This window comes from Astatotilapia calliptera, chromosome 6 (genome assembly GCF_964374335.1).
Source record: "Astatotilapia calliptera chromosome 6, fAstCal68.1, whole genome shotgun sequence".
Lineage (NCBI taxonomy): Eukaryota > Metazoa > Chordata > Actinopteri > Cichliformes > Cichlidae > Astatotilapia > Astatotilapia calliptera.
The window spans coordinates 11,662,825-11,687,982 of NC_137427.1; the positions used below are offsets into that span (position 1 = coordinate 11,662,825).

Below are 25,158 nucleotides of genomic sequence, written 5' to 3' on the forward strand. Positions count from 1 at the left end.
TTTTTCAAACATTTTTGTAAAAAAAAAAAGACATTAAAATCTATCATGTAAAGACATAACTTCTTTAACTAGAAAACAAGTGGGTGCCAATCTTTTGTATGTGCTCTATATCTTCATTAGTAATACAGGATCATTATATAAATACAGGTTCCGCCTTTAACAAGACTCAGAATCACATACTAAGACTATTAGGGTTACTGAAGTGTAATCAGCTTCCAGCTTCCAGACACATGACCGTGATCAAGAAACTGATTTTTGTTAAATCAGTTTTATGATCATGTTTTGAAAATGTGTGGAAATGCTAAAAATAATGCACACTCATCCTTATATCTATATTATTGCTTTTAATATCTTCCCATACACACTGCTTAGCAAATACATTCTGAACCATGACAAGTTACACACTGACACTTAGTCAGGGAATCATTATTGTCATATTGTAAAGGTATATCCCTTTAGCTTTATTTTCCGATGCATTGACGGCAAATATGAAGACATAAACCTTCAAAAGTTTGCCATAGGTAACAGCTGGAGTGGAAAACAGCAGACCACAAGATTATGCAACCAGTTTGACTTTTTTTTCCATTTCATTTTACTTTCTTTTTGACTCTACTGCAGCTCTATAATTAGGTTTGGGCTTTTGTTAGGTATAGAATTGAGTGATTACATTTAGCCACCAAACCATGAGTTTATAGGTTTAAGGGAAAGAACATTAAAATACACACTTTCAAATTAAACCTTAAACCTTTGCAAACTTTTACCATCTGCAACACACTTCTTTGATTTTACCTTGGTTACCCAGGTTTACACATCCTTGGTTACCATGGGTACATGTTCTGCAACCATAACAACACCTGTGGAGCCTTTTAACACACAGTGTCATTGCACGGTTTTCTGATTTCAATGATCTCTGGTTTGGTCCTATTGAAGTGCCTTGAAGATTGAAAAATATAAACTACAACTACGGTTACCTGCTGCTTCATGACAAGCTTGTGGGTCTTTACAAAGCCTCAGTGGGTGAGGAGTTAGAATTGAGAACAGGTTGCTTCAGCATGTTGACATGTGTGTAGTTTCTAAATCCTGCAATACACAGCAACGTTTGCTAAGCTATGAGATATTCACAGTTAGGCAGGGCAGTGGTACAAATTCTCATATAATTTTCATTGTGTTGCTTATTTAAGAATAAACATAAATAATTATGTTCCATGTCTATGTTTCCACACATATGATAAAGTAGTAATTAATATATATTGACATATTATTGCACGAGTACTCAGTTCTCATAGCTTGCATGATACCTGCAATTTTGATTATATAGTTAGTGCTTTGCACATGAGCAGCGAACTCCATTTTTTATCAGTAACACATTTATCAAGACTTATCAAGCCACATTACTCAATTGGGGTAATGTGGTAATTACTTGTTTTGTTTTGTTTTATATACGTAGATTAGTCTATCACACAAACATACACTCTCACTCGCAATGATACATGAGGGGACTTTTTTGAGGTTATCTTTTCCCCGTATGTTCCCCGGGTGTAACATCATTACCTTGAAAGAAAAAAAAAAACACTCCGACAGAAAAATATATTTCCACCAGTCACTTGTGATGACAACACAGAACATCTCACTAAGTTGCACATATACAAAAGCTGTGACAGAGATGTGAAAACCCACAGTCGAAAAGGGGGAAAGAAAGATTTAGATGTGTACTGCAAATAGAGATTGTTTTCATGGTTACTGGGCAGTTAACAGAAACAGTGTCCACCACTGATGGAAGTCTCTCAGTGTGCAGCACAGATAGCAGTCGTAGATAACCAGTTACCTCTTCCTGTTACGTGCAGCGACAAGTGCACTTTCCATGACAAGATAGTTGAAAAATCTCTGCTTGATTCACAGTGAACGTAAATCTCATTGATGTGACCTGTTTTCCTGCCTTTGGTCTTTTGTTCTCTTACTGTCACGGTCTTCTGAAGCATCATCTTGACTCTGCATCTTCATATTTTCTCATATTCTCACAGACAAATGAGGAGACACATGGAGACAGACAAATCACACACACATGTAGGCAGGAAGAGGATGAGAGAATCCAAGTTCATGTCCCTTCAGCATCTAGAGTAAACAAAAGTTTAAGTAAAAGCAGATGCGATGTGAGTTTTTCTGTGTGCACAGGGTGAATGTGTGCAGGCAGGGTGCACTGACCTATTTAAAAGTTTTCATGTCTGTGCCTCACAGACATGAAAGAAGAGTGTCAGCCTATGACAATCAGTTGCAACTTCATCTGCAGCTGTATTATTATATACTTTAGTGCTAACATATGGCAAGATCCACTTATTGTGTGTGTGTGTGTGTGTGTGTGTGTGTGTGTGTGTGGGGTGGGGGGGGTGGGGGGGGGGGGTGGGTTTGTGCATGCACTTGGCAGCCACAAAACATTAATCCCAAATGCACTTATTGGATGTCTGCCCATTGTAGCCATCAGTCATCCCAAAAGAGAAACTCTATGGGAAAAATGCAATCTGTCAGAGGGAGAGAGTTTTTTAAACAAGACGAGCAAATAGCAATGATCAAATGACAGCTCTGAGTAAGCTATGTGGTCACAGCAAGTGGTTAGTGGATTCCTTTGGTTGCTTTTAGTGTGTGGCACATTTTCATTAGACCAAAAAAGTGGAAAATGAAACCGTCCCCTGATCAACTATCTGTACTTCTTAAGTATATATAAAAGTTTAAAAACTGCTGATTCATACAAATCTAATGCATCCATCTGTAGGCAGTTACCTCATGTAACAGACGCTGTGCAGAAGCGTTTATTTATAACTCCATAGCTATGAGTTTAGGTGTCGCTTTTGAGCACTGTGTGTCTTTTATGACTTTTTTAAGGAAGTTAGACATATAAATATGTTAAATATTAATGAAATAGAGATAAACAAGTTGGTCATAACTTCTCACTAATACTGTAAAAGAGGAAGATTTTGTTATTTTGAAAACGGCTTCAGTTCAGCCTGTGAAAACAGCAGGCTTCAAATATAACATTGGCTTGAGAAGCAATAATTGTAAGAGTAAAAGTGGAGGTTTTAATTGCGCTGGCCATTTACAAAAAAGAAGCACTTTTAGTTGTTTTATGAGAACTGTAACTAAAAATAACTGTTAAAATAAGTGATCGGTGACTTGTTTTTAGAAGGACTTTGCTGGAAGTCAGAATCCCACTGTTTTTTGAGAAATTCTGAGATTAATATTTCTTTTTACAATAATAAATATCCCTGAACTATCCCTTAGTTATGCTGCTATAGCCGTGGGCTGCTCGGGAACTTCAGTTATACACTTCCAACTAACTCTTCTTTCCCCCAGAGTCTGTGTTTCATGCTTGTTTCTCCATAGTTTCCTCTTTCCTCTTCTCTTTACCCTCATCCCCCAGAGATGGCTGCCTGTGACAAGCACCTTGACGCACACATAGGCAGCACTGCAGGGTGAGCATCCATGTATTTAGAATACCAAGACACAAAAACACTAAATCACACTCTCACGCTTCGTAATTTTTCAGTCTCCAGTTCAGTTCAGCTCTCCTCATCTGGTCTGAACTGGCTACTAAAATAGGGAGCACATTATTAGACAATCAGTCCCAGCTTCTCTGCCAGCCACCCTAGCACTGCCCCGGGGCAGAGACTTCTGTAACAGGGTTTGTGCTTCGTCATAGCAGATGATATACTTGTTGGGGTTTTCTCGCCTTATCTTGCAAAATCAAACACCTTCAGGCAACTACTGTTGTGAATTGGAGCTATAAAAATATACTGAACTGAATTAACTGGATTGTCCTGTGTTTTTATGACTCTGAGTCATACCTGTCAATCATGTGGTATTAAAGTCAACAAACAAAGGACTGAAACTTGACATAATACATAATATTGAATATAATTTATGATTTTGTTCTGGTTTTGCTTTAATTTGGCTATGGATTGTTCTAGACTTTTTCACCATTGACTCCCCTCCTACTTGAGAGTTTGCCCAACCAGTCTACATGTGTTTTGTGAACTTAGAGAAGGCATTTGACCTTGTCCTTCGGGGGTCCTGTGGGGGTGCTCCAGGGGTATGGCGAGTCTGGTCCATTGCTACAGGCCATTCAATCCTTATACAACCGCTGCAAGAGCTCGATCCGCATAGCTGGCAATAAGTTGGACTCGTTCCTGGTGGGTGATGGGCTCCACCAGGGTTGCCCTTTGTCACCGATTCTGTTCATAATTTTTATGGACAGAATTCCTAGGCGTAGCCAAGTGGCAGAAGGCTTTCACTTTGGTGGTCTCAGAATCTCATCTCTGCTTTTCGTGGATGATGTGGTTCTGTTGGCTTCGTCGGGTGATGGCCTCCAGCTCACTTTGGAACAGTTCGCAGCCGAGTGTGAAGCGGTGGGAATGAGAATCAGCACCTCCAAGGCCATGGTCCTCAGGGTGGAGTGTCCCAGAGACGAGTTCTTGCCCCAAGTGGAAGAGTTTAAGTATCTCGGGGTCTTGTTTACAAGTGACGGGAGAAGGAGCAAGAGATCGGGCATCTGACAAGGTAAGCGGAAGAAGATGGATGGATTTTTCACCATTTGGAAATCCCAATCAGAGGGATGAAGTTCATGTCCAAAAAAGTAGTATAGAGAACACAAGCAAAGGAAAACAGACACAGAAATTCAAAATTTTAATTTCAGGATAGAAGTCACACATGGGAAAAGAGGGAACATAAGGAAGCAGGGTTGTATCTACTGAGAAGAGTGACTGGATACAACATAAGCATTACAGAATGGGGTTGTTTGGCTTTTGAGATTATATAATACAGCTGTGCCTCTTGTTATATACAATTAACATTGCTTTGAAATGACAGCTCAAGAGTGAGAATATCCTATTTTGTTAAATTGCTGTTGTCTCAACTCTTCACTCCTCGTGTCTTTCTCACCTCTGCTGGGAGGTGAGGAGAGGGGAAAAAAGGATTTACAATCAAGGTGGTGCAATTTAAGAAATGAGAAGAGGGAGCTCTCTCACATTTGGTGAGTAGGTGTAAAACTTGGGTGACAAATTTTGCAAAGTGATTAGAACCAAAATCCCCAAAGCACTAGCTAAAGGAAGCTAACATTTCTTGTAGCAATGAAGGAAGCTTTGGGAATGTGTAACCCTTTAATATTAAGCCAGAGTAATTTGATCAGAGCAGCTTTAATAGCCTTTTGTCATGTTTAAATGATTGATTAATTAACAGCTTGATTGTGAAAGAAAACCAAAGTGCAACATGAGCAATAAATAGAAGATGTTATCTAAACTTTATTTTAAATATAAAATTGTATTTGCCTTTATGAAGGATATGTGCATAGATGTATGTGAAAGACTGAAGTAGCCATTGCGACATCACCCTCTGGTTTTTGAGAACCAAAACCTTAAGAAGAGTTTGGTCATCTCCATGACAACTGCATAAACTTAGCAATTGTGGTTTACTGACAGAGAAATCTAGATAAGCAGGCAGATGAATATGAAAATATAGTTTTAATTCATTAAAATTTTGTCAGGAAATCCTGAAGCTTGCAATTTGGTCTGCGGTCGCTATAACTGAAAAATAGAAAGTATCATAAGTATCTTAAGTTAGGGGTTTGAAAGCTTTGGCAGCTCACTCATGATGATGGGAGAGTTGTATTTTAAAAACATATCTCTGAAACAAATCATATATGCTGATAACAAATTTTAAATAAAAGAAAGCATCAGCGGGCATTTGGGGTCAAAACAGAATTCACTGCCATCCAGTCTGAAAGTAGAAGCTGCTCGAGTCTTACATCACAGTGGTGTGGTGGAAAGTTTCCTGTGGAAATTTTATAACGGCGTCCACTTACTCACACACACAGACACACACAGATGCAAGCACACACGGGATCTTTCCATATTGAAACAGACCAAACAGATCATAATCATATAGCTGCAGTTGCTGTTTACATCCTGAGACATATATCCCTTCTTTTTTTATTTCCCACCAGTCCACACTACCTTTAGACCAAGTGTGTCTAGTTTGTCTTCTGTTTATGAAGCTTATAGTAGTATGGTTTTTAAAAAGTCGTTCCATATTGTAGTGCTCAGCTAACAATGTGCCAGAAAGGGCATCAGGCGTAAAAAAAAATAACGCATAAGCCACATCAAACATGCAAAGTTACCCACTGTGGCAACCTCTTGTGAAAAAGGCATCTGCCAAAAAAGCACCGCTGCATGAAACCTGAGTAAAGTCAAGAATAGTTCAAGCTAATGTGAGCTTTAACTTTAGAGCTTATCAGACTGTGCAAATTGTTACATATTGTAAAAAGTTTGGTTTAAATACTGTAACGTTACCTGTTATGGGCAAATAAACTTGTTTTTTCACGTGTCAGTATTGTAGACGATAGTTCAGTCCATAGCCATTACTTTAATGGTAGATATTCTGATAATAGCTGTAACAGTGATTGCAAAGAAAATAGCAGATTCCATTCAGTTCTGATTTTATTTTAGTGTTGCATTACACTCAATAATCAGAGCAATTTACAAAGTGCTTTGTAGTGATTTTAAAAAGGGTTATTTCTGTCTTAGACACAAACTTGTTTACCTGAATGTTGCTGAATTGGACAAGTGCAAGTATGAAAGCATGTAATGTACCGTACACGTTGTTTCACACTGACTGTGACCATCATTCTGTGTGCCTCCGCTTCTTTTGCTTTTATACCGTGTATTTTTAACCAGAAGTGCACCAACTTTTTTTCACATCTGTGGTTTCCTTTAAGCGCCACAGACGCAAGTGAAAGGAGGCAAGGTATACTGACACATACGCACACAAATATACACACTGTTGTGGTAAAGGTTCTGCAGTAATGTTTGTGTTCGATCTCCCACTGCACACGCAACGGTTTAGCCAAGTTATTGCTATGCAGAACGAAGTGTTGTCAAATTTGATGCGATTGAGAAGACCTTTTATGTGGTTAGAGTTTCAAATGAAGACGCAAAGGTCGTGATCACGGGTTGCCTTGACACCGGTTCGTATTTACGGAGCAAAGAGCACCAGCGCCAACTTTAAAGCGCAGCCGCAAGGAGCTGGTTGTGCTTTAATTTAAACCACTGCTGGCTGCTGCTGACAACAGCGGTCTCATTTTGTGTTACACCCACCTATGGTTGCCATAGTGTTAAATCTCTTCGACAAATATAATCTAGTTGAAAAGACGGATTTTAATTCATCTTCGTTCAACTAATACAGACGTGTTTTCTGTGTTGCTGCACAGTATTTACTGAAGTCTTTTCCTTGACTAAGTAAACTGGATGACTAAATTTTTACTCTTTATGATTAAAGAGAGTGGAATCACATCTTGGTCAAACATTAACAACCATCCATGCTATTTGCTTTACTAGTAAAATGATTAAAGCAGATCTCAGAGATGTGCACGTAGGTCTTGTCGGTCTTAAGTCTGAATGTGGGGTGACTGAAATGTAAAAACACTTCTAAAACCGAGAACAGGAAGCGCTAAAAGCTGAGAAGTGTGGATAGAGACAGGGCACATGCAAATTGGGATGCAAATTAAACTATTAGTCATTATTCAGAGTAACAGGATTGCACTTTATAGTCCTTTGCAGTTACTGTACAGCCTGTTCGTTAAAACCTTTATCCCTACAAACGATCGCCTCCTCTTGAAACCAAAGCTGATAAGATCCGTGAGAGAAAACCAAAACATTACATAACATTAAAACAGTTTAGTAGAGTATGTGTTCTCTAGGCTTCATTCACCTAGTTATTCACTGAGAGGACTTTAACATACATAACTTAAATTTGCTAAATAATGATTTCTGCACACTATGAGCCCCAACAAGTCAACAGATCTACCAAAAAAGGCTACTTTTGGCTTGGAAATTACAATAGTAAATGGACTGGTTCTTATATGCCACTTTTCTACTTTAATAAGCAACAAATTAACAACAAAATTAAAGTAAATAGGCCACAGTTGCACAGTACGGGCCTTATACTGTGACAGAGAGAATACAGAAATACGTGGGAAATCATGTGCCTGACTGGTGTTTTTGTTCTCTGACAGGTGGATAATGGAAGGAGTGAACAGAAGGATTGATTTCCTGAAGCAGGCTTGAATTAGTCTGAGGGAGAAGCAGCTCCGCCACCTCAGTAGTGTGGGCTGGAGCGGGTGAGCTGGGTGCTCCCTGATGGAGAGCAGTTTGTGACATACTGTCCCTCACCTCCTGTCCCTCACAAATGCCTCAAAATTCTGACCAGTGATGGTTCCAGTCATGTGGATTAGTTTGTTGATCCTGCTGGCATTTCTGGCACTGATGATGTTCCCTGCTGTTCCCCAGCAGACAACAGCAAAGCAGATGACACTCACTACCACAGACTTCCAAGCATGTCACTTTACTTTATACAACGTGTCTCATTCAACCTTTCACACACATTCATTCATTCAAACACTTTTTTAAAATATCTGATTGTTTTCTATTCAAAATTCACACTCAACTCAGGACTCATGGTTTTATTATCTTGCTCATGGATTTTTTGGCATGCAGACTGAAGCATCCAGGGATTGACCCACCAACCTTCTGATCAGTAGATGACCTGCTCCTATCCTTTAAATGTTTTAGTACCTTTTCTAAATTGGTTGGATTAAACTGCTGTGTAGGGATGGTAATCAAGAACTAGTTCTTGTAGAGAACTGGTTCCCAGTAGTCCATTTCCTTGGAATTGTTAGTCTGCTTGCCTGTTGATCCCACTAATTAGTTCCAGTCAGGTTGCTGAATCTGTTTACAAACTAAACACCAGCAACATGCACAAACATCAACACAGCATGCAATCATTTTGTACAAATGTAATGTTTTTGATATGCTGCTTAGCAATGGTGGTGACTGTCAAAGCAGAAACCAGTGAGACTATAAGAGAATTGCTAAGATGTTGAATCTATAAGTAATATAGAGAGTAGAGATTAGATTTCCATCTCTACTGCTGTGTAGAGATATTTTAGATGGTGATGGTGTTTACCAATTGCCTTTTCAAATTAAATAACAGAGTCACTGATATAATCATTACTTGATCAGACCTCATTTAATTTGCTTCTGATAAGCATTATTATCAAGACAACTTGACATTTCCTGCACAGGCAGAGCAACACTTTTCATGCTTCTGCAAGTGCTAACATGGTGATAGTGAACAACACACGCACTCGTGTTTTTACAGCTTTACTGTTGGAACACCTAGGTCAATAAAACACAACCTGAGCAGGTAAAAATATAATGGATCACACATCGAACAACTCAACAAATTCATATATCATTCATCTGGATCAGAAAAAAAAGAATTATTATGCAGTTTACAGGACTAGTCTCTCTACAGGGATTACTGATTTTTCCTCAGAAAACATTTCAGTTCATTTATACAAGATGATTTAGTGAGATTAGCATACACAGTATATTGTTGTAACATCCTGTTGTACAAACAGGAATGTCTTATTGACACTAAGTGAGATCAGACAGCGTTTGTTAGTCTGCGCTCTGGTATTCATCCTAGCTCTGGAGCCAACACTGTACAGGAACTCCATTCATTATCGCAACATTAGTTGGCCTTCCTATGCCCTAAAGAAAATGTTTTTTGTCTATTTTTTTTCCCTTTCCTGCTAACTGCAGCCACTTTACAGCTTATCCAGGTTCACCGGAGGGAAACCCTAACAACAAACTTGCCAGGCACCCCTTTTCCACCTATTATTTCCTCTCTCGTCATAGGTTCCTTCCTGAATGAGAGGGATTTACAGCTGGAAGATTACATTTCTCTATCCAAAACCAGTCACATTTCTCACTGTTGAAAGGAAAACTAATATTTGGGTGTGTTTTCTTCTCTGTGTGCACTGCTATAACCTTTTTGTTTTATCCTCTACTCACCTCTTAAGACTAGCATAAGCAATGTGTGGTCCAGGATAGACGTAGGACGCCTGTCCAAGCCTCCTCGAATGTAAACCAATATGATGCTTCTTAAATTGTGACAAACTCTCTGTTTGAATGTGTGCGCACATCACTTTGGTGGGACGTCAGCTGGAGCCCTATGAACTTCTCTGTTTATATCAGGATCCATTACGTAACATGTGTCTATGTCTATTTAACATGTATACAAAGACATACAGAGAAAGAGAGGGATAAGATTTAATAGAGAGTTTGCACTATCAGAGTTTGCACTATTTCACTAAAGATGTCTTCTCCTCTTTTCCACCTAAATGAATCTTTATCAGCCTGCATTTGAGGGGAAAAGTCTTCCTCAGCTATCATGTTTATTGCTTTTATTTTGTCTTCTTCTTATTCCCTCTCTTGGCCTCTCTGTGAAGTGAGGGGGCAGAATGAGGTGATAGAGGGCAGATGTTTCCTCCCCAGCTTTGAAGAAGCTTGTAAAGATCAGGAGAGAAACTATCACTATCGGGGTATACGCCACAGAGGCTGGGCGTTTTTACGAGGGAACCCACAATTGCATGCAGCAGATAAAGAGTTGATTCTGGCAACAGTTTTGGAAATGGTAGCTCACTGCTCAACCTTGTGCTGCAGCTGCAAAACCTAAATGTCAACCTAACACCTCATTACGCAAGAGCTGCTTTAACGTTTTTATAACAGCGCAACCACTGATGCATCCTTTTGCAACATGTGTTTGAACACACAGCACTTTGTTCAAGAGGGAGTGGCAGTCCTTCTGTACACAAAGCGCTGCCATGATGAGGCTGTCTTCTTGTAGCCATACAGAAATTAATACTGTGATAGTGCAGTGCGTCACCTGGCACTCCTTTGGCTAAGGGTGCGAGGCCTCAGGTTGCTCTTAATTGCCCCAATGGAGATGTATGTGTGCAGTAAATCCACATACTACCACATTGTGGTCAAGGACGTGACTGGGAAGTGATACCATGGTCACAAGGCAATCTCATGCCAAAATGATGACATGAAAACCTTGTGTTTAGGGATTTACGTGAAAACCTTGGGTTTCACAATTTTTTAAAAGCAAGGTGCTGCTATTATAACACTTTCTTCTGTAACTCGCACTATTAGTGCTGAAACATACACAAGTGAAAATACAAAATGAAGGCGAACAAGCCCAAAACTCCAGAATACTGAAAAAAACTGCCAAGCATTCCAAAAGGGGAAATACATGCAAAAAAAAGCACATAAACAAATATGCTTCCCCGGAAATGCTCCATGATGCACAAGGGAGTCAATGACACAATATGACCTCGTGGCAACTTAGAAACTTAGGAGTTCAGACTCAAAGGTCTATTTACAGTTGGTCTTGCAATTACACTTTAACACAAGCTCAGTGTGCTGTGACAAACTAATTTGAATTGAAAGGATCAAATGATTTTTTTTCAGGAACTGATTTTGTAATTGACAATAGGTAAAATAAAATAGTAATCAAGTTATCCCAACATGCAGCTCCTCACAATTACAGATGTTCAGATATGAAACTGAGCATGTTTTTTGCATAAATGTTGCTAACACATGTTGAAAATTTATGTTTTTGCTTTTTTGTATATTAATATCAAAAATTAAAGTAACAAAAGAGCAATTTTAGAATTTAAAAAAAAAAAACACTGTTCATGTGATGTCCAAATTAAGCACATTGTCACTTCCTCTTAGGTCCCAGAAAAAGGAGATGCAATAGTCATGCTGTCATTGCTGAGAGCATTTTTTTTATATAGTTGCATGCTCATTCTTTTTAAACTTATGACCATGCCATCACTGAAACAACTGTGGGAAGCTCTTTAGATCTGGACACAAAACTAAACTGATGGGAATTCACCAAGCAAAGGTCACGACCGTGTGACATTACAAAAACACATTCTTGGCCCAGACTCGTGAGAATTCATATGCTAACTATGACAAATCTGTGCCACTGGTCAAGTGGCTCAAAGAACAAATAATGACGTGAAGACATTTCATGTTTTAAAATGTTAAAAGTCCGTCTCTCTCCGACTTTGTCATGGTCCCCGTGTCTGCCCGGCCAGCTCCAAAAGGCCACATGTGTTTGGTGTACATTCTCCTCTCTCCTCCCCGCCAGGGCGGAGCTCACTGCAGGCTCCCGCCCTTGGCACACACCTGCATCTCGTCAGGCTCTGATTACGGGTTGGACTCTTAAGGCCGGGACGCAGACAGCCTCACCGCTGGATGATTATGCTAGACACATTAGTGAACCTCTGCCTTGAATCCTTAAGCTTTGTAAACTTGCTGCGATCTCTGTGTAACCTTATTTTCTCCTGTGCACAGTTTTCCCCGGACCCGTGACTAACCTGTTGTTTCAACCACTGTAAAGAAGAAGAGCTAGCATGTGTGTGACTCCAATCCCGGACTTCCCTTTCGGACCTAGGACCCCCGTTCCCCTCACTGTATATATCTGCACCTGGTGATTGTGTAAATAAACGTTGTTTTCCCCTGAACTCTGCTCTGCGCCTGAGTCCTACTACACCGCATGACAGACTTCGTAATACTATGAAGGAATAAAAACACGTTACTGAACATTATTAAATGTTTAAACTCTGTAATGGAAGATGTTTTTTCATATTTGGTCGGTTATGAATTGGTGACATCTTTGGTACTTATGAAATTTCTTCCACACTACATATAGTATGAGTCTGGGAACACACAGATGTGAACAGGCTGCTGCACAGCTGCTAGGTTGTAATTTTACTTTGGGGGTTTTTTCAGCTATTTTTTCTGTGCATTTTGGTATTTTTTGTCATTTGTGGATCTGAATCTGAAATATATTTCCTCCCATGTGGTTGTCTTGTATGTTTTTCCCCTTCAGAAGGCACCCTAATGTCTACACGGTCATTTTTACAAGCAATTTTTAAACTCATGGATATCAAATGAGTGGTTTAACTGTTTATGATTGCATTATTATAGCTCAAAACGTGCACAGTCCTAATATAAGTACACTTCAGAAAAAAAATATTTCTTCTAATACAGATTAGACAATTTTGTTTAATATGGTATACAGTGATTTGATTCTTAACAAAGGCTTTTATAATGTTTTGTACATTAGATCAGGAATGTTTCTATCTTGTATCGTTGCATTTTGACAGTGTAAGCCAAGGAGAGGACAAGAAGGGAGGAGGACAGTGTGCAGATGCATTCCAGTGGAAGAAAAAACTCCCACACATACATGCTGTTAGCTGTCAGTCGATGCAGAGTTCCAGTAAAAGCTTCCTGAAAGCTGATACGAGACAACAACAATAGTAGGAGTAAAAATTTTCTGCAAAATATGAAAATTAACCCAACATGCCTAGTAATGCCAAATGTTTAAATCTCAGCATAATTTGCTTAATCAAACATCAATGTAGATGAACCTATTAATTATTTTCTCTGGTTTCTTTCAATTAAACGCCAGAGCGTCGACAGCATTACGATCCATTCTTGCACAAGGTGTAAGCACTGCATAGATGTTTACCAACGAGACACGCTGGGTTTTCTTAAGCTGCAAACAAAACAAAAAAAGCAAGATAGCATTAGAATCTAAAAGAAAGAGATCATTTGTAATCATGAAACCGCTCACTTTAACTCAGCTCACCTCTTATGATCACTCTGGTTGTAGCCTCAGTGGAGCCAATGTGGTTTGTGGCCACACATTTGTATGTTCCACTGTCGCTTTGTTTAACTTTGGCTATCAGGAGCTTTCCGTCATTTGTGAGCTCTGCTGTGGGGGACAGGCTGGGCCGGCCCACCCGACTCCATGTGAACTGAATGGGATGAGTGCCGTGGGCAAGGCATTGCAACTGCAGTGCATCTCCGGGTTGGAGCCTCACCTGATCGGGTAGGATGGTGGTGTATGGGGGTGCTGTGTGGAGAGGAGAAAGATACAATTTTGCTTACCATGAGCAGTGGCAAGGACTCTGGATGTGTGGGATCTGTGTTTAAATATCCTTATGTCCACTCACTCTCCACCTCCATATCTGAGTAAGCTTCACTGTAGCCATGTATGTTAGTCGCGTTACAGATGTATTGTCCCGAGTCTTGGCGCCCCACGCTGGTTAGTGTTAGAACTCCACCATTAACTGTGTGTTTCCATGGCAGTGGAGCTCGTAGCTTGGACCAGGTGATAAGAGGAGGAGGGGAACCTAAAAGGGAAGACCAGATTTGAAGGGCAGAATGAAAACTGAGAAGCAGAACTATGAGTCATCTAAAATATGAGCATTATAGGCATCTTACCACTGGCCTGACACTCTATTGTGACTGTATGTCCCTCCACTGCCGTAATTTCAGTAGGGGTCACTGAAGCTACCGGCGACCCGGGCTCCCTCTCGACAATGATTTCAATTTTGGCCTCAGTCATCCCCTCAGTGTTTTCAGCGAGGCAAATATAAACTCCCGAGTCATCTGGATGTATCGCAGGAAACTGAGAAAACAGAATATCATTTTCTTTTTCATTCATTTGAACTATTTTTCTATCCTAAATGTGAAAATCAGTTTAACCAAAACTTGAGCACAAGTTAGTATTTCACCTTGATGGTGTTGACATCATTTTCTTCAGCGGTAACCAGCTTCAGGGTGGAGCCTTGGCGTTTCCAGGACAGCGTGGGATTTGGCCTGCCTTGGGCACGGCATTCCACCGACACGGCCTCACCTTTCCTGACTCTCAGCGGCCCCGAAGGCGTTAGTCGTACTTTAGGTGCGTCTAAAAGCAAGAAAGGGATACACTACACATACTGAAAACTCTAAATATGCCTTTTTTCCCCTTTTTTTCTTTTTTACAAAAGACTGACAGCAAACAGTTGGTTATGTATGCCTACAGCACTGTAATACGTAGTTTGCTCCTATATGATGTTGGTGTCAGTGCAGAACCAGTTCTGCTTTGGTTCCTTTAAAAGAACCAGCCCACATTTCAATATAATGTTACATAGAATTCAATAGCAGAGCTTAAATTAATTTGGGAAGAAAATCATGGCGTATCTTTGAGAGAATTTGTGGAGATAGCGGTTACCATAGCTACTGTTTCCAGCGTCGGGTCCCAACGCTGTCTGATCTCACCACCAGCACCGGTCTTTTTACTCAGTGAAACCCTAAACATTTTATTTTTAACATCAATTTTTTCCTAAAGTTTCATTAAATACTAATTTACCCTTCATTAACAAAAGTTATAGTAAATTTTTACAGGGTTATGTGTCATTGAAAACATCTGTATATAAAATGTGTTTCCAGGGAACCCACGCTTTCTGGTTTTGCACAGTTGGGAAAAACTGGACTTTGAATACAAGCTCACATTTGACGGTCAGCATAACGCTGGCGGTGCTGCGGCCGGCAGCGGAGGACACCATACAGCGGTACTGCCCGTGGTTTCCAGGTACAGCGCTAGTAACCGTGAGCACAGACCCATCAGGACCGACTTTTATGTTGTCTACAGGGAAACAGGGAGACTTAAGTTAGACCTTACAAATGCTGTACAATAGTGATTGTTTTAACATGTTGTCTGTCCTGACCTGGTAATGCTTGGTTGTTGGCCTTTTTCCACTGTACCTCGAGTGGCCGTGGGTTAGAGTCTGTCAGTTTTACATTGCACCTAAAACTGACAGACTCTCCTTTGTGCACAGTAGCAGCTCGTGGCTCCACTGAGATGACGGGAGCCTGACCAGCCACTGCACAGAGAAACACAACTATCAGCACACAGTAAATACATACTTTAATTAAATAAACTTTGTGGCCACACACTTTATTATTTTAAGTATTTTAAGTAATGAATCTGCAATGACTTATAGTTCAGGCAGTCTTTTTTCTCAGAATATAAACATAATAGTGCTTTCATTGTTAATTCAGTTATATTCTATTTAGGAAATACTTGGCTTGGACATTAAATGTAGGTTGCAGTGTTTGTGCTGCTTTACGGTCATATTAGCAACAGGTCACTGAGGTTACTGTAGAGTTTAATGACTCCTGGCCAGTGTTCATGTTCACAGTTCAGAACACAGTTCACATTCAGTGTTAATTAAATTGCTGTTCCTGTAGCTATACTAGCTTTTGATGTAGTGTCAGCATATTGCAAAGAGCTCTAGATTTTATTACAAAATTCAAAAAATAAACCAGGTTATTTATAGTCACTTTGTGTGAATGATTAGTTGTTATTATTATTAAGTCATCCAAACTAATATAAAGTACATTTATAAAGTGCAGATTATCTGTCATGTTCATTTTACTGCTCAATTTAGGTAATGGCTTATTTCAATTCTTCATTCTTGCATTTTTCTAGGAACTGAGTTTGAATACTTATACTGCGTGTAAGAATACACGTACGTCTTTGTGAACCTTTTGACACATCTGGGTAAAACACAGAGTACACAAACGCGAGCCCAAAGCAAACAACCCGAACAAATACTCAGACTGAACGGGCAGTCGATGACGAAACAACAATGTACAAAAGATGAGGTATTTTTCTCAATGAAGACTTTGCTGAATAACATCAGAACATTGTTAGATGTGTTTAATTTATCTAAATCACACGTGGAGTTTGAGATAGCTGTCCCTTATATTTAAGTCTGGGGAGAAAAAAGTCTGTTTCAACATGTCTGTGAAGGTTCTCAGTCATCCAGGTCATCGTAGTCAAAGGAGCTTGTAAAGAAAAGCGTCTGGACTTCTTTAAGTTACTTGAAGACGTTTCACCTCTCATCCGAGAAGCTTCTTCAGTTCTAAGGTCAAATGGTGGAGAGTCCCAGATATAAACCTAGTGGGAGTGACCCCCCCACAGAGGGACAAAAGGACCCCATGATGATTTCAACATGTTTGTTTCAACAGTTAATGCCTATCAGTATTTTGCTTGGAAAGTACTTTTATTCCAATGGGAACTACTGCAGTCTGTGAATAATCCCCAGTGAATCTTGCAGGTATTTTTATTCCAGTGGGTTCAATCTTGTTTCAGTTAGGCCTTTAAAGTACTTAAACAGACATTGTGTTGCCATCTTCCAACAAATGCCTTTCTCCTCTTTCATTAAATCAAATGAAATGACTCACCTGAGTATATTAGAGAGAACAGGATCAGAGCCCCACGTGATAAATCCATGATGAACACAGAGCAGACTAACTTTCTCTGCTGTGCAACCTCGCTGTCTGTCTTTCTGTCTGTGCCTCTTATCACTTTCAACCTTTAACCCCTTACCAACCCCTTACCCTATTCAAATATCCTCTACAAATGCCAGTTAGCTATTAAACGGTTATATTTTTACAATCTTTTTCAGTTAATTATTTTCTGATTCTGGTGACCTGAATGATATATCTTTTGAGCCAAGACCACGCCAACTAAAACAACTAATTTCACACAGTTGACAAGCACTGAACTTGCAGGAGATATATGGGGAAAAGCACCGGAATTAGATTTAGTGAGTGTTTTATTAATTATTTATAAGTCTGTCGAACTACAGGAGGACTGTGATTTTACTGCTATGCTTTAGAGGATTATTCTGCTTTCCAAGAAAATAACATTCCTGCAGTGAAAAGCCTCCGTGTGTCTGTATTGATTGGTGAGCTTGGTGATAGTGGCTGATGAAACTGATTTTTCAGGACTGTGAAAACAGAGCTGCCCTTGTTTTTGTACTGTGTGCAGATAATGACAGTCATTTATATGGAATGTCACCAGATATCACTCATAAGAACATTATTGTTTGTCATATTAGATAAGCTCATATCAACATTTTAACATGTAACTCTAATAGAACTACTGTTGGAATAATAAGCTGGTGGTTTTTATTGGATAAAATATAAAATGCCATGTAGCAAATAATGAGTAACATATTTACAGATCAACAAATTACTGTAACTAAAGAATAATAAAAACTGTTTTAAATTACTTAAATACTAAAAAACTAACATTCCACGGTATCAGCATGGTCATTTATCATACAAATTATTGATTACACTGTGTAGCACTCACTTCATTATCAGATATTTCACAGAAACAGTCCACCCTGGCAGCTCTCACTCTCTAACTTAATCAGTTTGTCCTCTTACTCAAATGTCTTTTGAGGACTGATTTTCTAATCCTGGAAGAAGAGATTTTCACAACATTCTCCTGTTTTAAAATGAACATTAAATTAGCCAAAACATTAAAACCGGGATCAGTATACAGTTCTGATCTGGATGATGTGATTGCAGTTATATGGGAACGTCTGATTCACTTTTTCAGTGAATTCAGTTGTGCAGTTAATCAATCCCTATGCTTTAGTTTGGCACAAAGAAGTCACAACTTCTTTTTATACTAACCTGTATGTGTTCAGCTGAAATCCTTGTCAGACAAACACACTACCAGTCAAAAGTTTGGACACACTTTCTCATTTAATGGTTTTTCTTTATTTTTATGACTGTTTACATTGTAAATCCTCACTGAAGGCATCAAAACTACGAATGAACACATATGGAAGAATGTAGTGAACAAAAAAGTGTGAAATAACTTAAGCATATTTTATATTTTTGGATTCTTAAAAATAGCCACCCTTTGCTTCGATTACTGCTTTGCACACTCTTGCCATTCCCTCGATGAGCTTCATGAGGTAGTCACCTGACATGGTTTTCCAACAGTCCTCTAGGAGTTCCCAGAGATGCTGAGCATTTGTTGGCCCTTCTGCCTTCACTCTGCGGTCCATCTCATCCCAAACCATCCTGATCGGGTTTAGGTCAGGTTACTGTGGAGGCCAGACCATCACTCTCCCTCTTGGTCAAATAGCCCTTACACAGCCTGGAGGTTGTCCTGTTGAATAATACATGACGGTCCAACTGAATGCAAACCTGATGGGATGGCATGTTGCTGTAGGATGCTTTGGTAGCCATGCTGGTTCAATCTGTCTTCAATTTTGAATAAATCCCCAACAGTGTCACCAGCAAAGCACCCGCACACCATCACACCTCCTCCATTCTTTATGGTGGGAACCATGCATGTAGAGACCATCTGTTCACCTTCCTTTTCTGTGTCGCACAAAGACACGGCAGGTGGAACCGAAGATCTCAAATTAGGGCTCATCAGACCAAAACACAGATTTCTACTCGTCTATGTGTTTCTTGGCCCAAACAATTCTCTTCTGCTTGTTGCTTTTCCTTAGTAGTGTTTTCTTAGCGGCTATTAGACCATAAAGGCCTGATTCACGCAGTCTCCTCTGAACAGCTGATGCAGAGATGTGTGTGCTACTGGAACTCTGAGTGGCATTGATCTGGGCTCTAATCTGAGTTGCTGCAATTTCTGAAACTGGTTACTCAGATGAATTATCCACAGCAGCGGTGGTGATTCTTGATCTTTCCTGGGGCGGTGCTCACGTGAGCCAGTTTTGTCGTAGCGCTTGATGGATTTTGCGACTGCGCTTTGGGACACACTCAAAGTTTTAGCAATTTTCCAGACTGACTGACCTTTAGTTCTTAAAGTAATGATGGACTGTCATTTGTCTTTACTTAGCTGACTGGTTCTTGCCATAATATGAATTATAACAGCTGTCAAACAGGGCTGTCAGCTGTGCACCAACCTGACTTCTGCACAGCACAACTGATTGTGCTCATCTGCTATTTTGAAGAATCTAAAATATAAAACACAAGTTTTGAGTTATTTATCAGTTTTTTCTTTGCTACATAATTCCATATATCTTGCTTCATATATTTGAAGTCTTCAGTATCTACATTGTACAAAGTAGTAAAAATAAAAAAATAAAAAAACATCAAATGAGAAGGTGTGTCCAAACTTTTGACTGGTAGTGTATAAGAGATATATTTCATGATTGTAAAACATATTACCATGGTTATTTTACTGGATCAGGATAAACAAAGATCACGTTTTGGACAAGATCACTAGTCCAAAATCTATATACAAAGAATCTCCAAGAATAAATAATAAGAATTTGATTTGCTGACATTCACCACAGTGACTTTTTTTTTTTTAAGTCTGAATAAATAAAGAAAAGAGACGCCAAGAGACAATAAAATTTTGTGAGTATACATGACCTGGTTACAAAGTCCCCAGATGCCAGTTTAGATGCAGTGACATGTGAATGCCCTCTAGTGGTGTGGAGAGTGGATTGCGCACAGAAGCAGCACTGAATGTTCTAGAATGAGACCACAACCCCCTTTCCTCATAATGGTTAAGTAAAAATACTTACCTGTTTAAAGATGAGAGAATTTGAATTTATTAAAATCATATTATACCAAGTTTGTGTCCAAAGCGACTCTACAGAAACTTGTTGAATGACAACGGCTTTATTTGTTAAGTGATGTTTGTCTTGTTATGTGCTTTTATAAAAAGAAAGAAAGATACAATCATAGCTTCAAAACCTAAAAAGAACAGCATGCATCTTTTGCTTTGTTAATAGGCTACAGCGTTAAGATGAAAGGTCCACATCTGGTTTAACACCACATGCAGGCTCTAGTCCTTTTTTTAAGTTATTTTCATTTTTATGATTAAAAAGATAGTAGTGTCAGCACAATTAAAATGTGAGAGGTTAAAAGAGAATCCCAGAAAGAGGTGTACAAAAGCACCACAAATCCAAATAAAAGAAAAGTTTGGGGGAAGATCTGTCCGTGTTCGTTTGTGACGCCACTTGACGCTTGCCTAGTGGGGAAGGGATAGTAGTAGTAGTACGTAGTACCTGGTCAGGTTCACAGTCCATCACACACCATCAAGCTAAAATACCTATGATGAAATTCTAATCGATACTGTAGAAGGAGTAAAGATTCTTGTAAACAACAAAGGGACAGACAGCAGACGCCACTCTGCGAAATAAGTGACGTAAGCCTATCATTCATTCAAACAGATGATCTAAAAATCCTGCTTATGTGTGTTTAAGTGTTCGGTCAATAAATCTGATTCTGATACAACAAAAAGCCATAGCCATGACTTTAACCACTATTAGTTTACAGCTGACGCTTCACTTTTAGTGAAATTTATAAGTACGTTTTTGGTCGATGACACACAAGATGCCAGAGAAGTGCAGACTTCAGCTTTTTTTGCAGGGTTTCACAAATATACTGCATTGACTGTTTGGAAATTACAGCCATTTTTATACAAAGTAAATACGGAATTCATTTGTAACAAAATGATATTTCAGTTTGAGCTACGATTTTTACAATGATGACGACTTTTTAGTCTTGATCTGTAATCTAATGTTAATATTCAGGAGCTGACACGGCAAGAATGATTTTAACATCAAACCTTTTGGGGGGGGGGGGCTCAGCTCCCAGGTTATGCATTAATAAAAGAAGAATAGTTAATAAATTACTTGACTTTTATGTCACAAAATACTTGTTAAGGAAGTGAATAATGCTTCTGGCCAAAGTCTTCAGCCCTCTATAACTCTGGAGAAGTCAATTTAACTGTATCTGTCACAATGTTTCTTTCAAAAGCAGCCTAATTAGTTGGATGGCTGATTGCATTGTCTAAGATTAATAACAACGAATGACATTCAGTCATGTGGCATTATTTACACTGGAAAAATCAGACTGATTGCCACCCTGATTTTTCCAGTGTCTATGTGAGCAGCACAAGTCTTATTTATTCATGACAAGCTTCACTATTGAAGAATCCAGTGCTTATGTGTGTGTGTGCCACATAAAATTAGTATGTTACGATCACAAGACATTTAAACCTGTTTTTGTTCTAACCTGTACTGTCTCCAAAAGACTCTAGAATATAACATTAAAATAAAATGACAAACAAAATTAAAATACATGATTATTGTTCATTTTAGGCTACTGCAGTTATTTTCAGGCATGTTAAAGTGAAATCTGGGGCTTCTTGAGCACCCCCTAAAATGGGTTCAAACTCGCAGTGCAGTATGGGTAAAATGTGGCTATAGCACCTGGGACACAAATAGAAGTCTCTGCAGAAAGCAAGTGGTTGTTCTTTGACCTTGTTTCATACTCTACATCTAGTAGATGAGGCTAGAACAGCAATGTGTTAGACTAACTACTCACATGGAGACAGAGAGGATGAAGAACAGCACCTCCAGTGACTCCTCAAAGCCTCCCATCAGGTGGGGTACATATTGCTGGGTATCCTCCTGTTGGCACATCGGGGGACACTTGAAGAAAACGTTTTCCATACATGCATGAAGAAAAGATTTGCACACACATTTCCATAATCAAAAAATAAAACAAAAACAGACACCTGGTGGCTCTTCTTTGAAAGTGTGATAAATATTTTTATTTTTCTCATCTGGCCATCTTCTGAGGGTTTCCACATTTTCATTTAGAGAAAGGCAAGCCTGAGGGTGTATACCTGAGTTTGGTGTAGCTGGAGAGTTGGCTTGGCTGGAAAGCGAAGACACACTTGTCGCTGTCTTCATAGCATAAAGGCTAGCGTCCTCCTGGAACTTTGCAATATTCTTCTTATACCGAATCCTCTTGTTTCCAAGCCAGTTGGCTATCTGAAAGAATTAAGATAAGAAAAGGGAGCAAGTCAGCTGGCTTCTTTAGATTAAACCAAGTGCTATATCTGGTCTTTTTTAACCTGAGCAACAGTGATGCTGCACTTCTTGGCCAGCTCCTCCTTGACTTCCTCATTAGGGTAAGGGTTGGCCAGATGGGAATAAAAACATTCATTCAAAATCTCTGTTGCCTGTTTGCTGAAATTCCTGCGTTTCCATCTGATGGCAATACATATATAAAACACTATTTAATTTAAAAAATGCCGGCAGACACTTGAAGACTAAACTTAAAGATGAGGCAAGGAAATAAATATGAAAACCAACCTTGCATCCAGGAACCTGGAACGTAGGATCATGACAGCTTCACACGTGCTCTGCTTTAACTGCGTCTGGATAGCCCTGAACTTACGGTGGATGATTGAAACCATTCGCTCAATCTCTTTGGATGAGATGGGTCGCGTGCGGGACTGCTCCCTCAGCAAGTTGATCACATGGCTGGTGAATTCATTGCAAGCCTGATTGGGATGAAGGCAAAGAATTCAGGCGTGAATGTGACCAAGAGGGCCAAAGACACGAATTCTAACACACCTCAGTGATGTAGTCGACACCCTTGTCTGTTCACCCTAAAGTCTCTTAACAACACACCTGTTCATATTTTTCCAGTTCCGCATGATAAATCTCTCGAATTTGAGAGAGTTTCTCTTTGTAGTCCACATGTTCTAAGCTCCCATCATCAGGCGTTCCTCCGGCTGCTGCGGCCACCACTGCTGCAGAGGCTCCACCCTTCTCTGGACCAGCAACCCCCTCTGCTAACAGCATATTGTCCAGTCACATTATCTGAGCATTTGGAGGGTCTTCTTGTTGGACACCTTGGATACTCAGGGCTATAGAGCAGAATATAAACTGCGATGGCCACAATAGATTCGAAATAAATCAATCAAGTTCAAGACATGCAGCATGTCAAGCATCTCCACTCTTCACATATACTTCATTTTTTCATTTTCTGACACATTTTTGAATAGTTTGTACTGAATTTAAAAACTACTTGAACTGATAAGATCTTAATATGTTCAAAATGTGGAGCATCTTTTAATCAGTGGCAAATAGAAGGTAGATACAAAAGCTCAAAAGGAGCTGACAAAAAAAAAATGGGAGAATCACTCCCTATCCTGCTTGTGTGATACTGCCATCAAAATTTCAACCTCCGCTGTGTAGATTTAGAAAACAGCATGAACAGTACAATCAACCCCAAAGACATTCAAACTTTTTAAGATTAATCTTAATATTCTGATTTGACTAGTCAGTCTCCTCTAAGCCGCATGGCTTTAAGGTGGTAATGATAGTGAAGCAATGCATTTAAATGTTGCAGAAAAAAAATTTAACCAGCACAAACCAGCAACGCTGCATCAGCAGAACACTTTAATGGTTCAATTTAATTCCATTAATGCAACACCAGTTCTCAGCAGTCTTTACTTTGTACAAAGACCCTACAGTTTTAAACTGATGACCCCAACGATCAATCGCCTATGAGCAAGCATAGTTTCAATTCAGTTTGATTTATATAGTGCCAAATCACAACAATAGTTGCCTCAAGGCACTTAGTATTGTAAGGTAAAGACCTTAGTGTCTGTTGCTATGGTAGCAATGGCATCTTTCCTTATCAAGTCCAAGGAAAAGAAAATGCAAGAGACACACACACACACTCATCTTCACCCACATGCTGTTAATTAATTAACACCAACTCTTAAGGAGCATCAAAACACTCAGTGAAAAAAATTAAAGCTCATTTCAGAGGTTGTTAATGTGCACAGTTATGCAAATCAGACGGCAATTACAAGGCAGTTTCAGGTAGCATCTCCCATTCATAGTGTCTAACAAGTGCTATGACAGCCTTCGTATCTTCACATCCAGCTTAACCTCTGCAGGAATTAGAGAAACGCACCGCAGTACACCAACGCTGTGATCACTTTATAAGGCACACCAGTGAACCGTATTACTGTAGAGCACTAGTACTACACTGGTCTCATACAACAGTATTTTTAAGATGTTCAGTATTGCATAATTAAAGTATAAGTAGATAGCAATTAGCAGACCGATGTGCCACTGTCATGGTCCTGGGTCGGTGACCCAGCGCTTTTAGTTATCATTTTCTAGTTTATGATGATGATGATTATTATTGTTTGAGTTCTGTGTGTTATATTTGGTCTGCCTTTGAGTCTGTCTCTGTCTATGGTGTCACCCCATCTGTTTGAATCTGTCTGTTTAGTTCAATGTCTTGTCTGGTTCCATGTGTCTGAGTTTCCTGTTTTATTGTGAAGGTTTGTGTCATATGTGAGTGTGCTCAGTCTCGTCAGCTGTGATTTCTCCCAGGTGTGTTCCCCTCTGTCTCTCATCCCTTGATTACTGCCGTCTGTGTATTTAAGCCCTGTGTTTCTCTGTGTCAGTGTCGCGTCGTACCCTCAACTAGCTGTGTGTTCTGCTTCTATGTTCCCAGTGTTTGGTCTCCTGCTCCAGTTTAGTGTTTCTTTCCAGTGTTTCAGTCCTTGGTTCCTCTGTTCTGACTTTTGGTTTTCTTTTGGTGAGTTTAGTTTGTACGAGGTTTTTTCCAGCAATAAAGCTGCGCCTTAAGTTTCACTTCCGTGTCTGAGTTCTGCATTTTGGGTCCACCACTCCTGCTTGCCTGCCACACAGCGATTCATGACAGCCACACTGACAACTACATCACATGTAATCCAGAAACGCGATATTTAACACATTTCTAATGTAGCCCACCCGAAGTGTTTCCATGTATGTGT

The 25,158-nt window shown here is 39.5% G+C and overlaps 1 protein-coding gene and 1 pseudogene across 2 annotated transcripts; both read right to left on the reverse strand.

Annotated features, from left to right (window-relative positions):
* Positions 1–12,948: 12,948 nt before the first annotated feature.
* On the reverse strand, positions 12,949–17,141 carry sid4 (secreted immunoglobulin domain 4). The gene is made up of 8 exons (XM_026170295.2): positions 16,983–17,141; positions 15,461–15,616; positions 15,244–15,378; positions 14,486–14,658; positions 14,193–14,379; positions 13,922–14,101; positions 13,555–13,821; positions 12,949–13,461 (listed from the first exon to the last, which is right to left on the reverse strand). The coding sequence occupies exons 1-8, from the start codon at positions 17,029–17,031 to the stop codon at positions 13,457–13,459; spliced, it is 1,152 nt and encodes a 383-aa protein (XP_026026080.2). The 5' UTR covers positions 17,032–17,141; the 3' UTR covers positions 12,949–13,456.
* Positions 17,142–21,198: 4,057 nt separating this feature from the next.
* LOC113023245 (pre-B-cell leukemia transcription factor 1-like) lies at positions 21,199–23,182 on the reverse strand (annotated as a pseudogene). Its single transcript, XR_013909370.1, has 4 exons — positions 23,078–23,182; positions 22,688–22,977; positions 22,447–22,582; positions 21,199–22,363 (listed from the first exon to the last, which is right to left on the reverse strand). The product of XR_013909370.1 is annotated as a pre-B-cell leukemia transcription factor 1-like (transcript).
* Between the last annotated feature and the right edge of the window lie 1,976 nt (positions 23,183–25,158).